The 22760-nt window shown below is 33.3% G+C and overlaps 3 protein-coding genes across 5 annotated transcripts in view; all 3 read left to right on the forward strand.

The window, feature by feature from the left end:
• The first annotated feature begins 8677 nt into the window (after positions 1-8677).
• Positions 8678-13292, forward strand: LOC105133834 (transcription factor EGL1-like). Its single transcript, XM_011037970.1, has 8 exons — positions 8678-9030; positions 9474-9725; positions 9826-9922; positions 10070-10084; positions 10592-10648; positions 10778-11683; positions 12211-12633; positions 12954-13292. Exons 1-8 carry the CDS (start codon positions 8906-8908, stop codon positions 13026-13028), a joined length of 1950 nt encoding a protein of 649 aa, XP_011036272.1. The 5' UTR covers positions 8678-8905; the 3' UTR covers positions 13029-13292.
• A 2195-nt stretch (positions 13293-15487) lies between these two features.
• Positions 15488-17630, forward strand: LOC105133845 (Calcium-dependent lipid-binding (CaLB domain) family protein). The gene is made up of 6 exons (XM_011037978.1): positions 15488-15497; positions 16114-16288; positions 16447-16512; positions 16607-16745; positions 17078-17213; positions 17309-17630. The coding sequence occupies exons 2-6, from the start codon at positions 16132-16134 to the stop codon at positions 17462-17464; spliced, it is 654 nt and encodes a 217-aa protein (XP_011036280.1). The 5' UTR covers positions 15488-15497; positions 16114-16131; the 3' UTR covers positions 17465-17630.
• Positions 17631-20377: 2747 nt separating this feature from the next.
• Positions 20378-22760, forward strand: part of LOC105133855 (rop guanine nucleotide exchange factor 3) — a 3213-nt gene continuing 830 nt past the window's right edge. For 2 of the 3 annotated variants that reach the window (XM_011037987.1, XM_011037994.1), the window contains exons 1-6: positions 20811-21086; positions 21175-21541; positions 21636-21752; positions 21858-22012; positions 22096-22170; positions 22268-22561. In XM_011037987.1, the coding sequence (XP_011036289.1) occupies positions 21211-21541; positions 21636-21752; positions 21858-22012; positions 22096-22170; positions 22268-22561 (972 nt within the window). In that variant the 5' untranslated portion in view covers positions 20811-21086; positions 21175-21210. Of the gene's footprint in view, positions 20721-20810; positions 21087-21174; positions 21542-21635; positions 21753-21857; positions 22013-22095; positions 22171-22267; positions 22562-22760 lie in introns of those variants that run through there. The other variant, XM_011038003.1, reaches the window with a different exon arrangement.

Genomic DNA, 22760 nt, shown 5'->3' on the forward strand with positions numbered 1-22760 from the left:
AACACTGCTGCTGCAATTCTCAGTTCTTGTATTGCAAGAAGAATATTCTCTGGGCTGCCCTTATTTCCAATTCTGTATGTTCAGACAAACTCTACGCTGATTTGGATTAGTTCTATTTAAGAAAACTCTCTCTACTGAGGCGACTCTACCTCTATCCTCTACCTTTAGTTTAAAGGCATGGAGAGTTTTCTCTACTAATCTGATCTATTGAGCTGTTGGCTTCTGTAGATCATGCTAAATCTCAGTAACTTCCTTCGACAACATTCAACCTGACTCCCTTGCTAGCATTGCTTTATTCAGCTCATTTGGATTTATCAACTTTGTTTAATTAACGCAGCTTTGTATCTGCTTAAGCACTTGTTATGCAAGCTTCACAAACTCCTTGATTTTCACTCAAAAATACTATTGCTTAGCCACTGCATTCATTGCCTTTTAGTGCAGCTAGACTTAGTTTGCATCCAAGGAAAGTTCTTCCCTTTTTTTTCTTGCTGTGCGATTCAAAGTTTATCAGTTCGTGATTGCCATGAAACCCCGCAGGGGCAAGCGGGCAATCCACCTCCTAAATATTGTAAAAAGTCTTAAGATTTAATAATATATGTTCTAGCCGATTGCTTGCACGTTCTCACCATTCCTTTTAATTTTTTATACCTAATCTTACTAGCTAGATATGTTATATATTGACCACTTTGTATAAACGATTGTTTTTAACATCAAAAGCTTTATTTAAAAATAATACTTGTATTAAAAAAAGCTCGAATACCCAATTTGCTAATTGGATATATTTTTAATAGTGATCAATTCATCTTATAATTTGTTTGGCATTAAAAGATTTATATAGGAATAATAATTGTAAAATAACTTGATTTTTAATAAAATATTAATATTAATTTTTTCAACAGTGATAATGTCAACTAAAAAAAACTCCCAAATCCTATACGGTAATATCAAAAAAAGAAAAAAGAGCATCAACTTAGGAACAAAATATTTTCTTGGAATCTAGGTCCCCATTAGCAGACAGACAAAACAACTCGTCATTTCCAAACCTAAATTATTCCAATGTTAAAGGATCATATTTGAAAAAAAATGAAGAACTAAAATGTAAAATTCTAAAGGAAAAAAAAAAAGAACCATTTGGGTAACTTTTGTAATCTATAACGATCACTCTCGCGGGTTATAGTGACTTCAGTAGAGATTTAGTTTTTTTTTTTTAATTCTCTAATTTTCATCCCTTTATCAGCATTGGGCGGACTTTAGAGGCTCTTTGCCTTTGGCAATGATAGGCCCACTAGCATTAACATACAGGTCTAACAATGCTTTACACAAGAGTTCTTTTAAGGGTTTTTTTCCCCCCTAGGTTAGCATAATAAATTTAAAAATCTAAGGGAGCAATACCATATAAAAAAAATAATGAAATAGAATAGTTTAATTTTGTTGCACTTTAAAAGCATAAAATATATTTAATATCATGTTTCTAAAATGCAACTATATGTTACACTTTACAAGCGCGATATCAATTAAAATTTAAATAGATCAAACACCAGTAAAACAAACAGTCACTCTCTCTTTCATGAAAAAACCTACTGATGCCTTCACTTCTATCTTAAAAACCTCATTAATCCCTGAGATTTTGCCCTTATTAAAACAATTAAAAATCAAACATATCTTGGTCTCTAAGCATCATTTGATATTTTTATATTGAAAATCCATTGTTTTTTTTGTTGTCACCATTGTTATCACCACCACCCCAGCCCTTCCTTTAGTCCTATAAATAAAGTAAATATAACGGTTTGGTAAGAATCAAATAATTGTTTAGGATAAATATAGGGTTTGTTGAATCAATGATAAATTAGTTAAGAATATAATTAATTAGAGTTTATTTGATATAGTTGAACATGAAAATAACTTGAATTAATTTTTTCAACTAATTATGTATTGTGTTTAATTTAGGTTCGATTATCGAATTAAAGATTTTATGTATATTATTGGAATCAACTAATAATGTAGTTAAATGTGCATACATGTTCATGCAGTAGAGCACAAACATGGTTGAATTATGATGGATTACATGTTTCATTAAGTTGTTAATAAGTTGATAAATTTAGTATTTTCGTTGAATTATATTAATTTGCTATAAATATGTGTTTGATTTAATCCTATTAAGCATTAAAATATCAATTGATAATGTATCATGAACTATATTTAATTTTTTTATTAAATTTGCTTTAACGTTAAAGTTTGGGGATTTGATTGAATTTATTATGAATTTTACAAATTAAAATTAATGTAATGCAATTCAATTAAAATTACATTAAATTGACTATAATTTGAATTTTTTTACAAAATATCTATTATCATATTTATGCTATATCATTACGATAGCAATATTGTTCCTGGAGGGAATAATAATATTACATATAATGACAGGATCAATTTGTTATTAATTGGTAATTTAAGCATGTGATATCTAAAAATTAAATAAATTATTTGTCATGGACTTTAGTGAAATTATAATAATATTAATGTTGAAATAACTTAAAGGTATCAAATTGATAAACAATATCTTGTAGTGTATAATTATAATTTTAAAACAATGAATAATTTTTTCATTCAAAATGGTTTAAACATGGTGATATTATATGTAAGTAGTTGATTAAAACTTGTGTATATTCCAACTTCTAATGGTTTTTAAAATTTAGCTGATAAAAATAAAAATAGTTTATTATTAGATAATTTGATATAAACAATAAATAATACTATATTTTATAATTTCTTTGTTGAGCAACATAAATTTTACCACTCAAAGTCCAATAACAATAAAAATGATGTTGATGTTAAAGTTGATAACACATCCACAATTATGGCGGCAAGGAAAAAATAATTTATTTTTAGGTAAATATCCCATCAATCCAAATATTATATTTAAAAAATAAAAAATCAATTCATTTTTTTTGATATCATTATTATTATTTTCATATTATTTCTTTAAAGATTTTTTTTGAAAAAAGATAGAATAAGTATTTTGTAAAAATTAATTTTAATATTAAATTTTTTATTTTTAAAATTATATATTAAAAAGGTTGACATCTTATTTATTTCTATAGTATTTTTAGATATTGAATTCCATTTAGAATTTAATTATTATCACTTAAAAGATTTCAAATATAAAATTTCATTAAAATATTTAATATTGAATTCAATTTAGAGAGTTTAAACATATATTAATAATTTTTATTTTTTTAATAGCATAATAATTTTTTTAAAATAAAGTTTTTAGAAAATAACACAATTCAAAACAGGAAAATAAAAATAGCATAATTTGTTTTTTTAAATCACAGTTATCATACCAAAAGTTTTTCATCACGTGCTATTTCACTATTTATTAACAGGTTTTGTCTGCTATAGACATGATTACTTTGTCCTACAAAAGACGCTCCTCTGTCCTAAAAAGTAGTATCCCAGACATAGGTTCCACGAGGTCGTGCCCCCATCCTCGAGGTTTCCTTTAAACTGAATAATTTTAGACAAATGAGCTCCCCTCCCCCCTCATGCTCCACGAGCACCCGCCTAGTGCCCTCCTCTTTCTGAGTTAAGACCTTGAAATTTCTGAATATTATATTAGATGCCTTATAATCCCATTCCAGTCATCGGCCACTGGATGTATTGCTAGATTCCAATATATTGCATTCCCTACTCGACAAAATTCAGCTTACAAACAAGTGGACTGCCAATTGGGTCCAGAGCCCAAGATATCACTAAATTTCTCGTTGTTATTATGTTGGTAATTATTTTTTAAGTATTTTTTTATTTAAAAATAAATTAAAATAATATGTTTTATATTTTTAAAAAAATTATTTTTACATTAAAACATTAAAATAATATAAAAATATTAATTTAAAATAAAAAAAATTATTTTTAAAATGTAAAAACAAACTGTTTTGAACCATATTGGCTTATAACATTTTTTTTTTTAATATTAATATCTACACCAGTTTATGAATATGTTAACTAATCTTAAAGATTTTAAAGTTAATAATTAAATAAGTTTTTAATCATTTTAAAATTTATATATCTTAAACTAGTAATTTTTTAAAAAATAAATTTAAAACTTGATGAATTAAATTATATCTATCGAAATTATACTAGCTTATAACATATGGTTAACTCTTGTACCGGCTGCGCTACTTCCCCTAAAATATATGCATCAATTTGATGTTTTTTAAAGGAAGAAAAACAGCTACTTCCTCTAAATTATTCTTAATTTCTCGAGTGAAGAAAGCTCTCTCCATGCTAGCTAATATTTTGTTAATTTAGTTTGGCGTGATTATTTTGGAGTTTGGTATGAGCTGGAACTATTCCCTTTCCCTCCTCTCCCTGGAAAGGAGAAAGAAAAGGTGCACGTTTTCATTCTGGAGGATTTGGTCGATTATTCTGTCCATTAACAAGCTGGGCACTTGTTAATTAATGGACATGATTCAGAGAGGGCACATGGGTTTTTTTATTATTATTATTTCACTTTCTCACAGACCAATCAAATCAATCGGTAGAAAAGTAGCTGCCATGGCCTCATGGAAAGCAGTGCTGACAATTATGGCAAGTTCGGGCATGCCATCTCTTAGATTACTTTTTCCTCGGGGCATTTAGTAATTGTGTTGCTTTCTTCAAATAGCCTTTCACGTCCCAGTGCTGGAGAATATTCCCATGGATTCGAGCGATCGATCTGGACATGCCATGCGATGTTATTTTCTTGGCATCTAAAACTAGCTAGTGGATGCGCATTATTGTGCTTCAGGTTTATTTATAATGTAAAACATATTTTAATTAAATTAAAAACTCAAAATCAAATGAATTTATTTTTGTTAAGTAATGGTCTTTTTTTTTCATACAATATTAAAGATAGAAAACAAGTGAATTGAATTTTTTTATATAAATATATATCATTAATGGTTAGAATTTAATCATTCAAGAGTTTTTTTTTTGATAATTTTCTCTCATATCAATTAAAATCTAGGAATAAAAAAAACTTGGATTTAGATGGTCAAAATATTAAAAAAATATGAAATACTATTTAAACTTGAATGACTGAATTAAAGTTTTTGTTCCTTAAGAGTAGTGTAAATGGACAAAGTTCTCTTTTTAATGTTAATTTTCATCCTTAGTTTTTCAAATTTATAAAAAATAATTTTAAATTTAATTTTTTAAAATCAGTTATTAATCTAACAAAGGAATATTTTATAACGCATCAGGTATGCAAGGGCATATAAATCAAAATAGAACATAATACATATAATTTTATAATCAGAACTTGCAATGATAAAATTAAAAAAATAAAAGTTAATGATTAAAGCCCATAATAAAAAACAATGAAGGACTTATAAAAGAAAAAACAGTCATAAAAAAAGAAAATATGAAAGGATGATTAAATTTTATATAATAAAAGTATAAAAACACAACGTTTTGAGAACGTCAAGATTAACATTTGAAGATATGAAATTAAATAATACCAAAAAAAATTCAAAATTTTATAGAACAAGGATTTCACCGTAAAACAAATCACGTCCTTAATAGCAGTCATGCACAACGATCTGAAAACGTCAAGATTAACATTTTAAGATTTTAAAAATTATGAAAATTGGAGTGACCACAAAGGCTAAAAAATAATCTACAGACACAAACATATGGGTGGGACCTGCCAAGATTGATTGAAGGGTATGGAAGGGCAGGAATCCAATGGGTAAATAAAGCAGGAAGTGGGTGTGGATTCATATTCCATGAAACCTGGACACGAGGTAATGTTCTAAATGTGACATGCGATCTGCTGTGGTAAATAATATGCGACAACGAAAGAGAGCTTTCGGCCTGACATCACCACATTTTTTAATGCACGAATGACTGCAGACAGCAAGCCTCTGGCCCATCCGATGCCGTGCCCAAGATTGCATGTGATAAAAAACGTGAACTGTAGTAAATTCGCCGGGGGTCATTGGGCTGCAGATACAGAATGTTGCTGGGTTCCAAACAAGGGAAAGGACAGGTAAAGAGTAATTTTTTTTTTTTTTTTGAGATGTAGCTGACAAAAATATGACCGATCACGTTCTTCCGGTATCTTGGCCCCTCTCCAATAATGAACCCATCGCTCTTGCCTCTTCGCAAGCGAATCGTTCGTACACCCAGAGGAACTCTCTTTTTTATCCCCTTTTTTTTTAATTCGCCGGCCCTTCTCTGCCACTTGCTTGACTGTACCGACGTGAGAAAAGAATGTTGTAAATTGACCGGTTTAAATGCGAATCGAAAAATGTCTACATCGCTAAGAATGAAATTTAATACCTTTAACTAGGCAGCATTTTTATATCTTTTTTGCTGTTAATGTAAAGCATGTTGGTGTTGGTACTGTGGTTGTGATTATTTTTTAAAATATATTTTATTTAAAAATATATTAAAATAATACTTTTTTTTAAATTAACACATCAAAGTAATCTAAAAATATAAAAAAATTAATTTTTAAAAAATATTTTTAAAACACAAAAATAATGTTTTTTTAGAAAGGAGGTAGAGTTTCAATTAGCTACTAATTAACAGCTAGCTATAAATTTCTAGAAATTACAGCCTTAGTTACATGTTAATATTGGAAGATTTAAACTACAAGGATTGAAGTGTAACATTACTAAATGTATAGGGGTTAAAATATAGTTTGTCTCACATGATTTAATGTTGGTCATTTGTGTCTCTCCGCTTTTGACTTTGCTTCAGCGGAATGATTTGCTGGCCTCTCTAAAACACGTGTTCATTAAAATAATATTTGACAGAAACATGGCTTATCGTTACCGATGAAACCTGTCTGAATCTTGACGCCACTTGCCGAGTTATGGTTACCGGCACCAAGAATCAAAGACGGAATTGCTCTTGATTTCCACATCACTAGTAGCTTGGTATTCGAATCCTATAAGAGATTAGAAAAAAACCTCTTTTAAAAATATTAATTTGAATATGAATGGGTGAGAAAATAGTTGATTATTCGACTTTTAGCTATTGATATTACTAATTTTATCTATATAAAAAAATTCATAAAATAAATTAAATTAAAAAGAAGTAAAAAAATTATACGAAGACACTCATCACAGAACACTATTTATTAGAAAAATATTTTTTTTCTATTTGGTTTTTTTCAATTAATGCCTTTTATTTTTTATTTTATCTTTAAATATTGAATTTGCAGGTTGTCTCATTCTCGTAACACAAGTTGTAAATTTAACGAGTTAATTCAATTTTTTTATTATTTTTTTTATTAAACACAAGTTGTAAATTTAACGAGTTAATTTAATTTTTTTATTATTTTTTTAATTGATTTTTTTTCAAATAATGCTTTATATATATATATATATAATTTTATCATTCAATATTTTTTTTTTTTGTATTGAGTTATCCAACTCTCATTATATAGGTCATGAATTTGATCAGTTAGTTTAGTTGATTTGTTTTTTTAATTGATTTTTTTCCTCTAATATTATCCTTTAATATTGATTTGATTGAAAATTAAATTTAATGACTTGTTTTGGTTTGCTTGTTATTAAGTCATCTCAACCTAATGATCCAGAAATTGTGTTTAGCGGCTTAACTCAATCATTTTTGTATTTTTTTAATTAATTAAATTTTTTTCTCAATTTTATAATTCAATACTGGGTTGATTGAGAATTGAGTTATATAATTTGATTTAATTTAATTTTTATAGGGTATCCTGGTCTTAAGACAGAGGTTGTGAGTTTTAGTAGATTAACTCATGTTAAATTGGGTTGTATTTTTTATTTTTTATAAAGTTATCCCAATCTTGTGACTTAGATCATAGGTCCTCCGACATTAATATTTTTATTGGATAATCATATTTTCACGATATATCGCGGGTTTAACGAGTTAACCTAATTGATTTAATTTTTTTTATAATTAATTTTTTTTAACTTGAAAAAAACATTAACAAAACCAGAATAGTTTTTTTACATCAATTTTTTTTTAATAAAACCCACAACATAACGCGAGTCAATTATATGAGCAACTTCCTAAAGAAACTCAAGGGGTTGATATATAAAATCCATCAATGGGATTCATCCACTTGATGGAAACAAATGTTCCAAAAAGTGAAATTTCTGTTAAATTAGCATGGTCTCGAACTAGAAAAATAATCAGGAACTTCAGAGACTGTTGAGCATGAAAGTGAAATCCTTTCCTAATCGTAATACAGACTATTTTATTACATGGGGGTATTGATCTAATGGCATTTCCATTCCATGACAAGGCATCAAAGAACAAGAAGGCCAAGGGAGATTCTTTTCCATATTAAATAAACATCAGTTACCTTGTAGTCCAATAGATTCTTCTAGTTAATTGCTCATTAATTTCAGCATCTTCATGACTCATATAAGGAAAAAAATATAATTTCAGCATTCTTTTCCACTATTGCTTCTGGAAATTAGTCGTGCGTGCAAGCTGATCCGAACACCCCATATAAATAAAAAAAAATAAAAAAATATGTCCACCTGTTAATTGGGAAAAAACCAATGAAAGTCCGTATCAGTTTTGTTAGTTTTTGGTCCTTCTAGGACGATATAAAAAACAATTGTGCCACCGCCACCAACCAAGGTGCCCCATGACAGAGGTAATGGTGTGCATGCCATATATCTACAAAAATTCAAAAAATAAAATAAAAATCAAAGCCTGATTGGTTATAAGGCCATGATTGCTTGACAAATTTCCACTAGGGGTGTTTCCAAATTCCATTATTTTTACATTATTGAAAGCAAATAACCATCTGGGGTCCACTTAAAAAGTTAGCAGCCAGCGCTTTCTTGCTTGACCAGTGTGTTAGAGAAGAAGTGTTTCATTTCTGTAAGTTGAGTGTAGTTGTATTTGTTGGGCAATGGCTCCTGTTGTCCAAGGCCAGCAGGTGGTGCCAGATAACTTGAGGAAACAGCTCGCGGTTGCTGTAAGGAGTGTGCAGTGGAGTTACGCAATTTTCTGGTCACAGTCAACTAGACAGCAAGGGTACATTACTTGAACTTCTCTTTAAACTTCGAAAGTACTTTTCTTCTTAGAACGATTCGGTGTTGCAATTCTTTTATTATTTCTTAATTTCCATATCTGGGTTTTCACTGATGTGCTCATATGCTGTGTACTTAATGATGAAAATACTATATCCAAGATAAGAACTTTTCTTTCTGGTGATAAACCTTACAACACATACTGCAGCAGCAAATCATAGTAAAAGATTAAGGACTTGCTGCTGCAGTAGATGTTGTAGTGATACAGTATGAAAATTAGGGTTGTAAAAGTTTTCTTCTGTTAAAAAGATAATGCTAGGATAGTTTAAGATTCTTCCTTTCATTTGGGTAACACAATGCAGCCTTGAAAAGTTAATTGAGATGGCTTTTCATACATGTCTCTCCGTGCTTATGCTGAGAAAATACTATGGAATCATGTTCTTTTAGGGTACTGGAATGGGGTGATGGGTACTACAATGGAGACATCAAGACTAGGAAAGTTGAAGCTATGGAGCTTAAAGCTGATAAAATAGGTTTACAGAGAAGTGAGCAATTGAGAGAACTTTACAAGTCTCTCCTAGGAGGTGAGACTGGCCTACAGGCTAAGAGGTCTTCTCCTGCATTGTCTCCAGAGGACCTGTCAGATGAAGAGTGGTATTACTTGGTTTGCATGTCCTTTGTTTTCAATCCTGGTGAAGGGTATTAATCTGCCTTCTACTGATCCGAAGATCTTATTTTCTCTTTCGATAACATATAATAATGCTTTTAGATGGTCGTTCTTCTTTCAAATTGTTGACAGGTTGCCAGGGAGAGCATCAGCTAATAAACAGACTATCTGGTTGTGCAATGCTCAATATGCAGATAGCAAAGTATTCTCTCGCTCTTTACTCGCAAAGGTTGGTTTCCTTGTCAACTTATGTTTCGCATTTAAAGCAAATTTCAACTGATCTAATAGCTGTTATATCTTACATGCCATGAGGGAAATCTGACTTTTGTTTTTCTATGTTATGTTCTCTCTGTGACTGGACCATCACTGCCCTTAGAGCGCATCCATTCAGGTAAGAAGGTCTCTTCGTATATGAATGCATGATGTGAATGCCATGGACACGCTTACACCTGCATGCCTCTGCATTGGCCTTTGCATGGAAGATACTAAATTCTAATGCTATGCAGACACTCACACGTGCATCTCCCTGCATCGACCGTTTCTTTCTGGCCACTTCACATTGTTATGCATTCGTTTTACATGTTACTGAAATAAGATTTGAGTTCATAAGATATGCCAATCTCAAGCCTGCATCTCAAGCCTGCTATATGTTTTCTGAAGAACGAACTTTAACAAGCAATGTTGCACCATGCTGGCATATAATAATTTCCCCCTCTTCTTCAATATTACTATCCACATACTACTTTTCATGCTAAATTAAGGAGAAAGCTATTTACCTTAACGGGGATTTTTTAAAAATATCATTTTACCTGCTTAAAAGTTCAACACCCACAGCCCAATCACATCTGTGTTATCTTTCTGCTCTGACATCCCATGGCCTGTGACTTCAATTTTGCAGACTGTGGTGTGTTTTCCCTATCTCGAGGGAGTAATAGAGCTAGGTGTGACTGAGCTGGTAATTTCCTATCTTGAAAATAGATCAATTACTTTCTAATTCAGAATATATGTATAAACCATAAATGTCATGGAACGGTATATGAAGGCCTTACTTGTGCTCTTGCTTCTCCTTTTGACTTATTTCAAGGTCACAGAAGACCCCGGTCTCATTCAGCATATCAAAGCCTCCTTATTAGACTTCTCAAAGCCTGTTTGCTCTGAGAAATCGTTCTCTGCTGCTCATAACAAGGATGATGATAAAGACCCAATGTCTACCAGGATCAGCCATGAGATAGTTGATACATTGGCTGTGGAGAATCCGTACACCCCAACAAAAGATATAGAATCTGAGCAGGAGGGAATTAACTACTTACATGGAAATGTGTGTGAAGAATTCAACAGGAACTCTCCTGATGATTTCTCAAATGGCTATGAGCACAATCTGGTGACTGAAGACTCCTTCATGCTTGAAGATTTAAAGGAAGGAGCATCTCAAGTTCAAAGCTGGCATTCCATGGATGATGAATTCAGCGATGATGTTAGAGATTCTATGAATTCAAGTGAATGCATATCAGAGGTTTTTGTGAAGCAAGGAAAGGTTCTACCCTCTTCCAAGGGCAAAAGCATATCCCACCTGCAATTGACAGTACTTCAAGAAGGAAACCACACAAAATTGAGCTCCTTAGATCCTGGAGCTGATGATGACTTGCACTACAGAAGAACTGCATTTGTTATTCTGAAAAGCTCAAGTCAGTTGATCGAAAATCCATGTTTCCAAAGTGGTGATTACAAATCTAGTTTTTTTGGTTGGAAGAAAGGAGCAGCTGATGACTATAAACCACGAATACAACAGAAGATGTTGAAAAAGATTTTATTTGTCGCACCTTTGATGCATGGTGGTCACTCTATTAGGTCTGACAAGGAAAATGCAGGAAAATATTGTCTCAAGAATTTGGAAGGCTGTGAAACATGCAAGTTGCATTTTGAATCAGAAAAACAAAAAGAGAATGAAAAATATCTAGCACTCGAGTCAATAGTTGCTTCTATTAATGAGGTAATTACATTGCCTTTGTTGGAAATCATGTTATTATGGAGATTTTGATAGTAACCGGAGATTTCATAATTCTTCAGACTTGTCTTACCTTGAAAAATGTTAATACATTTTTGGAGAAGTGGAAAACAGCCGTCAACCTCTAACTAGATGCATGCTTTACTGGTTTTTTACTAGTTTTTGTAAACAGCCTTCAAAGAATTTACCTCTACCTTTTCTCCTTAACAAATTTTCTGCTAAATTTTGTAAACTGGCTCTGAGATGATATTATTTCTGAGAAGTTCATTATTCTGATCCTTGAATTTCCAAGTCGTCAACCTTAACTAGATGTATGCTCTACTGGTTTTTTACTAGTTTTTGTAAATAGCCTTCAAAGCATTTACCTCTATCTTTCCCTTCAACAAATTTTCTGCTAAATTTTTTAAATTGGCTCTGAGATAATATTATTTCTGAGAAGTTCATTTTCATTATTCTGATCCTTGAATTTCTAATGATGCTGTACATTAAAAAACTTGATCATGCTTGTACAGATTGACAAAGCATCAATCCTCAGCGACACCACTAATTACCCGAGACAGCTTGAGTCAAAAGTAGCAGAACTGGAATCTTGCACAGGCTCGACGGATTATGAGGCAAGATCCAGGAGTTACATGGGCATGGTAGACCGGATATCAGATAACCACGGCATCAAGAAGCCTTGGATAAACAAGAGGAAAGCCCGTGACATTGATGAAGCTGAACTAGAGCTTGATGAGTTTACTCCCAAGAATGGCATGCCCGTAGATTTGAGAGTATGCATGAAAGAGAAGGAGATTCTCATCGAGATGAGATGTCATTACAGGGAGTACATGCTGCTCGATATCTTGGATGAAGCCAACAAACGGCAGTTGGATGTGCTTTCGGTTCATTCATCCACTCTTGATGGCATTTTCACGTTGACCCTGAAATGTAAGGTTTGTGCTGAAGATCAACCCTGTTGCTGCCTTTTCTACATATCTTTTGTTTTTCAGATGCATTAGAAATCCGAAGGTAAGAAATTAGATGTGCAATGACTTCTGATGAGACTAAATATGATGTCTAATATATATTAAAAGCTGAATTTATATTATTACCTTTATAAGAATTATATAGCCTTTAGAAGAAGTCATTGTCATTGAAGTTGTTTCCAGATACATGCACTAATGCCCTTTTTTTGTCGGCAAAATGCTCGATATATACACTAATGCCCTTTTTTCGTCGGCAAAATGCTCAATTCTTGTAACCTTGGTTTCAGTTTAGAGGGGCGGCGCCAGTTTCACCAGAAGGGATGATCAAACAAGCACTTTGGAAAACTGTCGGCAAGACTTGAGTCGTCATTTATCAACTTATCAACTGGCACTTTGAAAGATTTCTCCATTCAGTAGAAATTAGTTCTTGGATTCTCATGTAACATGCAGCAGTAACTGCATGAACTCGTAATTGCATATCTTCAATGTCCTTCTTAACCTTTTCTCCATTATCAAATGTTCAACTGCAGTGCTAGCCAATTAGCTCAACTAGTGACTTGATAGGAGTGATGAGGAATATATCTACCATTTTGAATCTCTTTTCAATCAAGTGCTGTTTTGAAAGATACTTTCTCTTTGTGCGCTGCTGCTTGTTTCTTCAGGTCCATCACAAGTCGTAAAGAATTTGAAAAGCCTGCCAAATCCGAGTGATTCTTACCCCAAATCACACTCAAAGAAATCTCGTTGCAACAAAATTTTCAATGTCAACGGAAATCTTAGTATCAAAGAACTATCCATCCGAGTGACGAGGAATATATTATTTTTTAATATATATTTTTAAGTTTAGTTTTTAACTTAATAATTTAAATTGTCATGTAAGGTTATAAAATATAATTTATATTATTTTAAATATATTTTTTAAAAAATAAAATTTTTTTAGACTTGAAACTTACATGTTAATATTATTTTATATTTAATTTTTATTAAATAAATAGAGGTGGTAGGATTCGAATTCATGATCACTTAATCATCAAGATTTTGATACTATATTAAAGAACCATTTTAACTAAATAACTTAAATTATTAAATAAAATTTTAGAATATAATTTATATTATTCTCTACACTTGATTTAAAATGTATTAGTGTTATACATAAAACCTTTGACTAATGCTATAATTAGAATTCTTAAGTAAGCTAAAACTGAATACATCTTAGATATACTATAAAACAGGATGTAATTAACCTATAAAAGATCCATAAACTGTAACAATATGCCTGTATTAAAATATGATGCAATGTACACTCTCATGCTTGGAGAGGAAGGTCATGATTTCAAGGGTGAAGAAAAGCATATTCCGCCACTCATTTATAGAAAAATCAGAGTGGGGTTTGGGTTTAGAATGACTAATTGCATTGTCTTTTCTGACACTAATCTGTAGATGTCATAAAGAAACATTATGATGTTGTTTTCATGGAATTTAAGGCAATCCTGCAATTTATTTCTCAACTAATTGACTTTGAAGGCATAAGTTGGATATCCTGATGACCTGGCAAGAACAAATCCATTAAAACAAAGAAAAAATTCTAGATTCTTTTGGAGTTGGCTATTATTATATCTCCATTTATTCACAGGCACATAAATACAAGAATTATATAATACACAAACACATAATTTGGAAGTTGAAACTCCAACTGTACAACCTCAGGTCAATGCTCTCAAACCCGACTAATCCTTGTTTTGTTTTCTTCTTCCCCTTTAACTCGAAATCCTTCAAGACAAACCATTCATTAACTTAGAGCTTAAGAGTTAAGAAATGCGATTTCTAGAGATTTCTGACATAAACCACGAACTTTAATAGCTTAACTTTTTAAAGAATGAAGATTACAAACAATATGACCAAATACACGGGGAAAATTTGAAATTGGATTTTCCAGCCATGACTTTCAGAGAGTAATACGAGCAAAATGCTTAACAGTGCAGCCAACCTTCTCAAACTTCCCTCTCTCGCTGCTCTCTATAAACTCCAAATAATCCGAACAAACAAATGGCTCATAGATCCTCACGTTTCCTTCTCCTACTACTTCACTTGGTGCCAAGATTACCTTCTCATCCTCAAAACACCAAGAAAAGGCTAGATAAAGACGGTTACCTGGTTTCTTCAAAAATGATTCGGTGTTCTGATGATCTTAATTTGTTGTTGCTCCAAGCTGGCAATATATTTCCTATGTATGTACATGTTTACCACCAAAGTTTGCTCACATGGACTTGTATCCATCAATTTCCCTTCCTTTAGATTTCACCTGCAGTCCACCAACTTCATCTTGGTATACAATGGTCACACAGCTCATGTATGCATTCCAAGTCCCTCAACCTCGTCTATCAAACTTTCGGAGGTGTGTGGTTTACAATCCTCAGATAACCATGGCAATTCCTGAATTCTGATTCACATCACTTCTTGTCAAAACCCTCTCCCAGGCCAAATTTAGTGACTTTAGTTAGTGTAATCGGTACTTCATGTTTATTTAGCTGTAAAAAAAATTAAGGTTATCTCTTGGTTTTGTGATTCAATGTGGTTTCGAGCTTGAAGTTCAGGTCTTGACTGTTTTACTTGGGTTATATTTAGCTTCTGATGGCGTTGCTCTTACATTATATGATCAAGTAGAACATAAAGATGATGCTGTGTTGTGGAGTGCGATGGCTTCGATTTTTGTTAAGAATGGGAAGTATAGGGAAGTTATTGATTGCTTCAGGAGAAATGCTGAGTTACAGTGTGGGGGCTAAGGATGTTAGTGCTTTAGTCCTGTCCTTTGCCCGCTTGAACTGATCTCGGTGAGTTGTGATTAGGGAGAGAGATTAATAGGCTGCTGATAAAGAGTGTTTTGCATCCTATGATTGTCTACACGTTATTTCCAATTCATCAATCTCACACCCTATGCATCAAATGGTTCATAATTGTCAAGGGACGACAGTTAAGTGGCTGTTTTTTATATACCCTGGTTGTTTAATTCATGGTGCCAGTCTTCTCGTAGAGCAAAACTTAAAAATCTACTTGTTACCTATCACACAAAATATAAATTTGGTTAAGTTGGAGAGCAGGCAATCGAACTTTGAAGTTAATTAAACCGTATGCTGGGTAAGAAGACCTCTGGAAGTTCAATGTTAGACCGCAGATGTAAAGTTTGAACCGTGATAGGCTATAGTTTCACTCTGCTCCCAAGCTACAAAGTACTGCTCATCATAACAGCCATCGTATAGAAATCTTTGTAACTCAAAATTTCATTGCTTCGAGGCCCATTGATTCTGAGATTCATTTAAAACAGCTTTGGTTACTTATTTACATTGAATTCCTTCTTCGTGAACTACGTAACTTAATTAATTTAATGCATATGTTGCATTAAAAGAGCTTTGAAACTGCCACTGTTACTAATTCTTGCACCAAATGCAGCAGCAGGAGCATCTTCTTATGAAAGCACACGGTGGTTTCTCTCTATTGGACAAGTACATACAGATGCAATCCCACACCAACACTCACAAAGGGAGTACCAATACACAGATGAAAAGAGGAATCCTTGAAGTACTTCTTGTTCATGCTAAAGGCATGAAACACACAAATCTCATCGGTAACTCTCTCTCTCCGGGCTATATATAGACCACATAAAGTGTGATGTTTACTAGTGGTTCTGTATGCCGCCGCACCCGCTAAAGTTTTTTGTATATGCCTTCTTTCATTTTGACCTGATTTGAGCCCATTAAGATTTCAGTTTCGCCTTGGTTACAGGTCCACCAATCTATCATGTCATCATACAATGTGGATCTCTCGTGCACAAAAGCAAAGCATCATCAGGTTCACACCCTGCCTTTCAATTTACTAGGTTGATAGCTTGAGCTCCTACGGCTAGTTTGTTCAAGTACCTCAGTAACTCAGTTTCATGACTCAGGCAAAGATGAAAAAACATGGTGGAATGAGAAATTCAGTTTTGACTTCCCATTAACTGATTGGAAACAGTTGACCCATCTAAAATTCAGAATCATGGACCAGGAATTCTTCACTGATGGTGGATTTGTCGGTGAAACCATGTAACGTCTAGAAGTCATTCTCGCCCTTATTTTTTTCTAGAAGCTTAATATTGCATGATTTTTTGTTTTTCTTTTTGTTTTATCTAAAAAATTTCACGCTCCTTGCCCTTTAGGGGATCATTCTGAGGAATGATAGATAAGATTTGTCGCGGAAATTATGCCAGGGTGGTTTTATAGCCCCCAAAAGTAATGGCAACGAGGAATTTCATCAAATAATATTTTCTCGTGGGTGTAGTGATATTACAGAGACTTGTCTCAATCCACTGACCAGTTTGTCTTCTTATGATTTTATTTTGATGTTGTTTTTAATTTACGTGTTATCTGTGATTTAGAATTTACCTTGGAGGAATAATAGATGAGGGGATTAACAGAGGAATTCTAGAAATGATGCCAGCTCCATATAATGTGTTGCTTGAAGATGACACCTACAAAGGAGAGATAAAGATTGGACTCAAATTCGTTGCCAACGTAAGCAAACATTGTTATTTGACATCCTTTAGTTTCTATTGTAGGCATTAGTCGATTATATCACTGAAATTACTTAAAATCACCGTTTTTTGCAGACAGAAGTGCTCCCAGAGAGGACATTCCTTGCACAGGTGAATGAACCAAGACAACTGATATGCCGATCCATTATAAATCTCTGGAAATTCTCATGGTGGAAGTTGTGGCTTTATCATAGTCAGAGGAGTACTAAAAATAAGACAGGGGAGGAATAAGATGGATCATAATCCTGAATTGTCGTCCTAGGAATAACTTGGTTGCGAAACGAGTAAGATGAATTGAAACTGTGGGATTTGGATCATATTTCGGTTATCAATTTGGGAAATGTTTCCCTGCTTGAAATTCATTTCGAAAATTATCAGATTCTGTTCCTCATTGTAGCTGCCATATATTGATTCATAAGCGAGCAACGTCAGGTTTCAGGGTTCTCTCTTCTTCTTGTTTTTTGCTTAGGAACCCTTTCTTCTATTTTTTTTTTCCTGGTAATTTTGTATGGACAGGTAGGCTACTTGTCTTGCATCTTAAAAGTAAGTTCGTGCGTTTGCTTAATAAAGAAATATTTGACCTGATAATATTGTGATTATATTTATTTGCAATCCCCATGACACATTCATGGGCCAAATTAAAAGAACATGCAACACATTTGCGAAATGGTATGCACGTCTGTCTCGGGAGTGAAGACCCATCCAAGGATTTCTGTGTTTCGTCTAAATAATTTTTTGAGGAAATGGGTTTCATTACAGATTGGCATGAGTTTTCATTTGGACTGATAGGGAGAGTTCTTCAGTTATTTACGAAGGCTAATGTATTCCACATGTCTTATAAGCTAACCCCCGACCAAGCTAACAACTATTCTAACGTATCCAACCAAGAGTTGCATGTTCTTCTTCTTCTTCTATGTTTTTTTTTTTTTAATTTTAAGAAATAAAGTTCAGTTATTTGTGTACTAATAATTCCCAGGTTTTAAATTGGCTATTGAATTGATGATGAAAGTGCTGTCAAGTTTCATTTCCAATTTGACTTTCTGGTCCTACCACCATGGAGAAACAAAGAGAGATTCTCGAGTGTGAGGATGAAGCATGTTGTAGGATTAAACGTTCATCAACCAAAAGAAATATAGAATTTAGGTTTCGGATATTATAAGCTTTCAAATTTTTATGTAGCCAAAATTGGTGGTGGGGAAATATTAAACATCGATTTTAGGTGATGGAAACTCTGCCAGCATCTCATGGCTTCTAGCTTCTAGCTCACATGCAGATTTATAATCCCTGCCACCCAAAATGATGAAAGAACAAGCTGTCCTTTCTTCTTCTTCCCTTCCCTTCTCCTTTTCTTTTCTTTTTTAATTAAATGAACGAATTGTCTTGCATGGTCATATGATTTTTTCTTCCCTCACTCTTTACATTTGTTAAATGTTTTATATTGACAAAATTAAGAAAAAAAATGCCGGAACATGATGGTACAAAACTAAACAAAATAAAAATCATTTTTCAAATAAAAAAAAAAACGTTGAGTTGTTCTAGGCCTAGACAGCCCTGCTGCTAGCCCCCTTAACTACCAAAATGATTGGTAGAGAGGCCTGGCCGCCCATTTAGGCTACTAGGCCAAGTGGCCGCCCACCAACCCATTCTTCTTTTCCTCTCTCTGTCTTTTTCTCTCACTTCTTTCCTCGGCACTGGTAATTTCATGTGTAGCGTACATAATTCTTCTATCTCGCACGTATAAAATTATTGTGGGATAAACGTTGTATTCTATTATCGATAGCTCTCTTTTTGCTACGCCTTCCAGACATCTATGCCAACAAAAATAAATATATCAGGTCACGCTATCACAGTAACTTCTTCTCCAGTCACTTCCAAGAACTCATGGCAACTCACACGGACAGCTGAGCCACCTTGGCTGGCCAATGATGTGATTTTCTTTTCTATAAAGAAATTTCATGAATTAATGCTCCAGTTTCACTAAGCAGGGGGCAATTTTTTCTAACACCACACCCAAATTCACTCATAATGATATTTTCACTTCTCTTTTCTGTACTTTATCTTTTCCTACACACACCCACTAACTTAAATATTAAAGAGCTCGTCATTCATCAAAGAATTTATTTAAAAAAAAAAACAACTTAGACGCATAGCTCAACTAAGAAAAGTCTATTTATGTGTTAAAGTTTTTCTTTAATTTCATTAGTGGTGTTGTTTGTGGAAAACCTGAATAAAAATTCAGTTCATTTTCTTTCACCTTTCACCAACAACTTTTTCTATAGGTAAAAAGACTCCAGTACAAGGAATAGTGATTGATTTCCTCATCAAAGGGACTTCAACTCCCGTTTCTAACATCTCTTCCATTAAATATATATGTTCAATCATATTGTTGCAACAATATAAATATATCTGTGTACTTTTTTTTTCTACACAACATTATAATGCTTTTGTTTTTTTTATATATATAATAGATATTAACTTAAGCATAAGAGAGTCACTCACTCAAAAAAAAAAAAAACTTATTTTTATAGGAATAACTCATGCTCAAACTCAGCCAAGAAAAATTCATTTATGTGTGAAGTTTTTACCAGACTTCATCATATTATAATCCAATGGTATACTGTGGAGGCCCCTCTTTCAAAAAAGAAAAGAAAAAAACTATTTCCCATTTCCATCGAGATAAACAAAAGGAAAGAGTTTAAAATTTCGTTTGGCAATGAACTACGAATTGTTTTTTTTTTTTTAGTCTAGGAGGAGTTTGGTTGGCATACTTTTTTTTTTGTTTTTATTTACATGGGGTGTTCTGACCGGCTTGCGCGAACATGTAGTTTAATGGAATTCTTATAAAAGGAAATGCTATATGCTTTGATTGCCCCCCAAATGGTCTTAATTGCATTCTAAAAAGGGGTCTTCATTGACGAATTATGTCCATAATAACAAGCATTATAATGTGAATCAAATCATAATTCATCGTGGCATTTCCTCCATCTCAAGATGGAGGACTCCCCATTAAAATAACCCAAAATTATTCGTTGAGATTCTCTTATTATTCATTTTGTATTCAGCAGCCCTATTATTACACACCGCAAACCCATAAATATTCATGTCCAACTAAGATGTACTTTGCATGTTCTTTCATATCCCTACAACAACAAGACCAACAGCCTCTGCTTTTTCTATCCATTCTTGATTCTTTATTTGAGAAAAACAGTGTCATTTCTGCAACTCCCCGTCTTTCTTGACCTCATATCAACAAACACAACAATCAAACGGCCGATATTTTTGTTGTCTTCATCTTTTATGCATGATTATAGGGTCATGAGTGCTTGTCTAAAGATAGTGTTTCTTTTGGAAAGAAAAGGCTACGGGGAATCAAGAGAAGAGAATAATAGGAAGGAGGGAACTGTTTCAAACGGTCATCAACAATATTCAGCTTACTAGCTAGCGAGTGTCGTCAACTGTTACAAAATTCAAATCTGCCCTATTAAAGGTAAGTTTAAAGGAAAAGATTGTCATTAGACCGTTGCTTTTATAACATACCTGCCGTTGTCTTCGAATTTTCAAATTTCTGTTGTTTCAATTCTAAGGGAAAAAAAGAAGAAGAAATCTATCAAAGACTGCCTTTAGTTACAAGTCTTGCAGAAAATTCAGTGCATTATTACATTTTCTGATAACAATAACGACTTGTGCTAAGCCCTTTTGCTTTTTGTAGCAAGAAAGGAGAACAGTTCCTTTTCTTTTCTTTTTTTCTTTGTGATCCTTTTTTCTTCTTCTCTCAAACATAAATTCTGCATTTTAAGCCAAATCCTGGGTGAAAGTATGGGATTTGAGGTGAGCATTCCTATATACCCCACCGGTGAGTTTTGTTTTGTTCATGATCAAAAGAAGTCCTAAGATCTAGAGCCACTAACCAAATTTCTTACACTTTCATGATTATCTTGCAGATTTCTGATCAAGTAGGCCACGAGTCTAATCTTTAAATGGATAATTCGTCGAGTTTTGACGAAGCTTCGGATCCCGGTTATCAACCTTCACCTTCTTCCTTGGATCAAAATGATCACCCAACCGTGGAAACTCCAGGGTACTCAACAATGAGTGGTGATTCATTCATGTTCGGCAGGACTTATTCAGAGACCTCAGCCTTTTCTGATCCCATAGATGATAACAGCTATTCAAGTGAACCTTCTCCTTCTCATTGGCCAGTAACCAAATCTGGAGCACAACATCAGGCTGTGCTTAGAAGACTAGAAATGAAGCAACAGAAGCAAGTTGTGGATGACAAGTTGGATGATCAAGAATCTGTTGACTTGGGTGGGGTTACATAAGATAATTTGTGCCTTTTTGCTGAAAAAATTGTTCATGTGATGAGTCAGATTGTAACACAATTTTTGCATAATTTTGGCAGAACTTGAGATGATGAAAGAAAGATTTTCAAAGCTTTTGCTTGGTGAAGACATGTCAGGAAGTGGCAAAGGTGTCTGCACAGCTGTTACTATATCAAACGCCATAACAAATCTCTACGGTATGCATAATACATACACATCAACCTGGTTTATTAAAAAAAAAGAAGTTCTTTCTTCCTGTTATCCAGTTCTGTGTCATTGCTTATCTTTGATACTTTCTTCAGCAACTGTGTTTGGGCAAAATTTGAGATTAGAGCCATTGAAACCTGAGAAGAAATCGATGTGGAAGAGAGAAATGGATTGCCTTCTTTCTGTATGTGATTACATAGTAGAATTTATTCCCAAGTCTCAGAATTTACAAGACGGAACAGCTCTTGAGGTGAAGTTTTGTTAGCTATCAACCAAATTTCAAACAGGCTTTTGAAATTCTCCTATTTCTAACATGATTGATTGGTCTTTCAGGTGATGGAAAGTAGACCAAGATTAGATATTCATATCAACCTTCCGGCATTAAGAAAGCTTGACGCAATGCTCATGGTAAGGAAAGCATTCATTTGCAAGAAATTAGAACATCTCTGTTTTCTTTACAGTGTCATATATACAAGTTCGTTATAACTTGGGCTTTATTTGACAGGAAGTACTGGATAGTTTCCAAGATACAGAGTTTTGGTATGCAGAACAAGGAAGCATGTCATCAAAATCAACTCGTTCAGGCTCGTTTCGGAGAGTTATTGTCCAGCGTAAAGAAGAGAAATGGTGGGTGCCAGTCCCATGTGTTCCCTCTGGTGGCCTCTCTGAGAAGTCGAGGAAGCACTTGCGACACAAACGTGACTGTGCATATCAAATTCACAAAGCTTCCATGGCTATTAACAGTAGCATTCTTGCTGAGATGGAAATTCCAGAGACATACATAGCATCTCTTCCCAAGGTTAGCCTCCTTGCTGTTCAAATTACTTTACAAAAACGTAATGATTCTAAATTTCTAAAGCCTGGGAGTAAGGATAACTAGGTTCCATTTTCTAAAAGCACCATGAAATTTTATAGAATAGCAAAGACATGTCCTATCGAGTTTCTTGATATTGACAGCACGTTATATCAACATGTTTTTTCTTTCAGAGCGGAAGAGC

The sequence above is a fragment of the Populus euphratica genome, unplaced genomic scaffold, assembly GCF_000495115.2.
Source record: "Populus euphratica unplaced genomic scaffold, PopEup_1.0 scaffold2.1, whole genome shotgun sequence".
Lineage (NCBI taxonomy): Eukaryota > Viridiplantae > Streptophyta > Magnoliopsida > Malpighiales > Salicaceae > Populus > Populus euphratica.

Excerpts from the sequence above, each read along its gene's own strand:
- LOC105133834 (XM_011037970.1), top strand. The coding sequence starts at position 8,906 with ATGGCTCCTGTTGTCCAAGGCCAGCAGGTGGTGCCAGATAACTTGAGG. Across the intron at positions 9,031-9,473 it reads CAGTCAACTAGACAGCAAGG|GGTACTGGAATGGGGTGATG; the intron begins GTACATTACTTG and ends ATGTTCTTTTAG. Across the intron at positions 10,649-10,777 it reads AGCTAGGTGTGACTGAGCTG|GTCACAGAAGACCCCGGTCT; the intron begins GTAATTTCCTAT and ends ACTTATTTCAAG.
- LOC105133845 (XM_011037978.1), top strand. The coding sequence starts at position 16,132 with ATGAAAGCACACGGTGGTTTCTCTCTATTGGACAAGTACATACAGATG. Across the intron at positions 16,289-16,446 it reads GAAACACACAAATCTCATCG|GTCCACCAATCTATCATGTC; the intron begins GTAACTCTCTCT and ends CCTTGGTTACAG. Across the intron at positions 16,513-16,606 it reads CAAAAGCAAAGCATCATCAG|GCAAAGATGAAAAAACATGG; the intron begins GTTCACACCCTG and ends TTCATGACTCAG.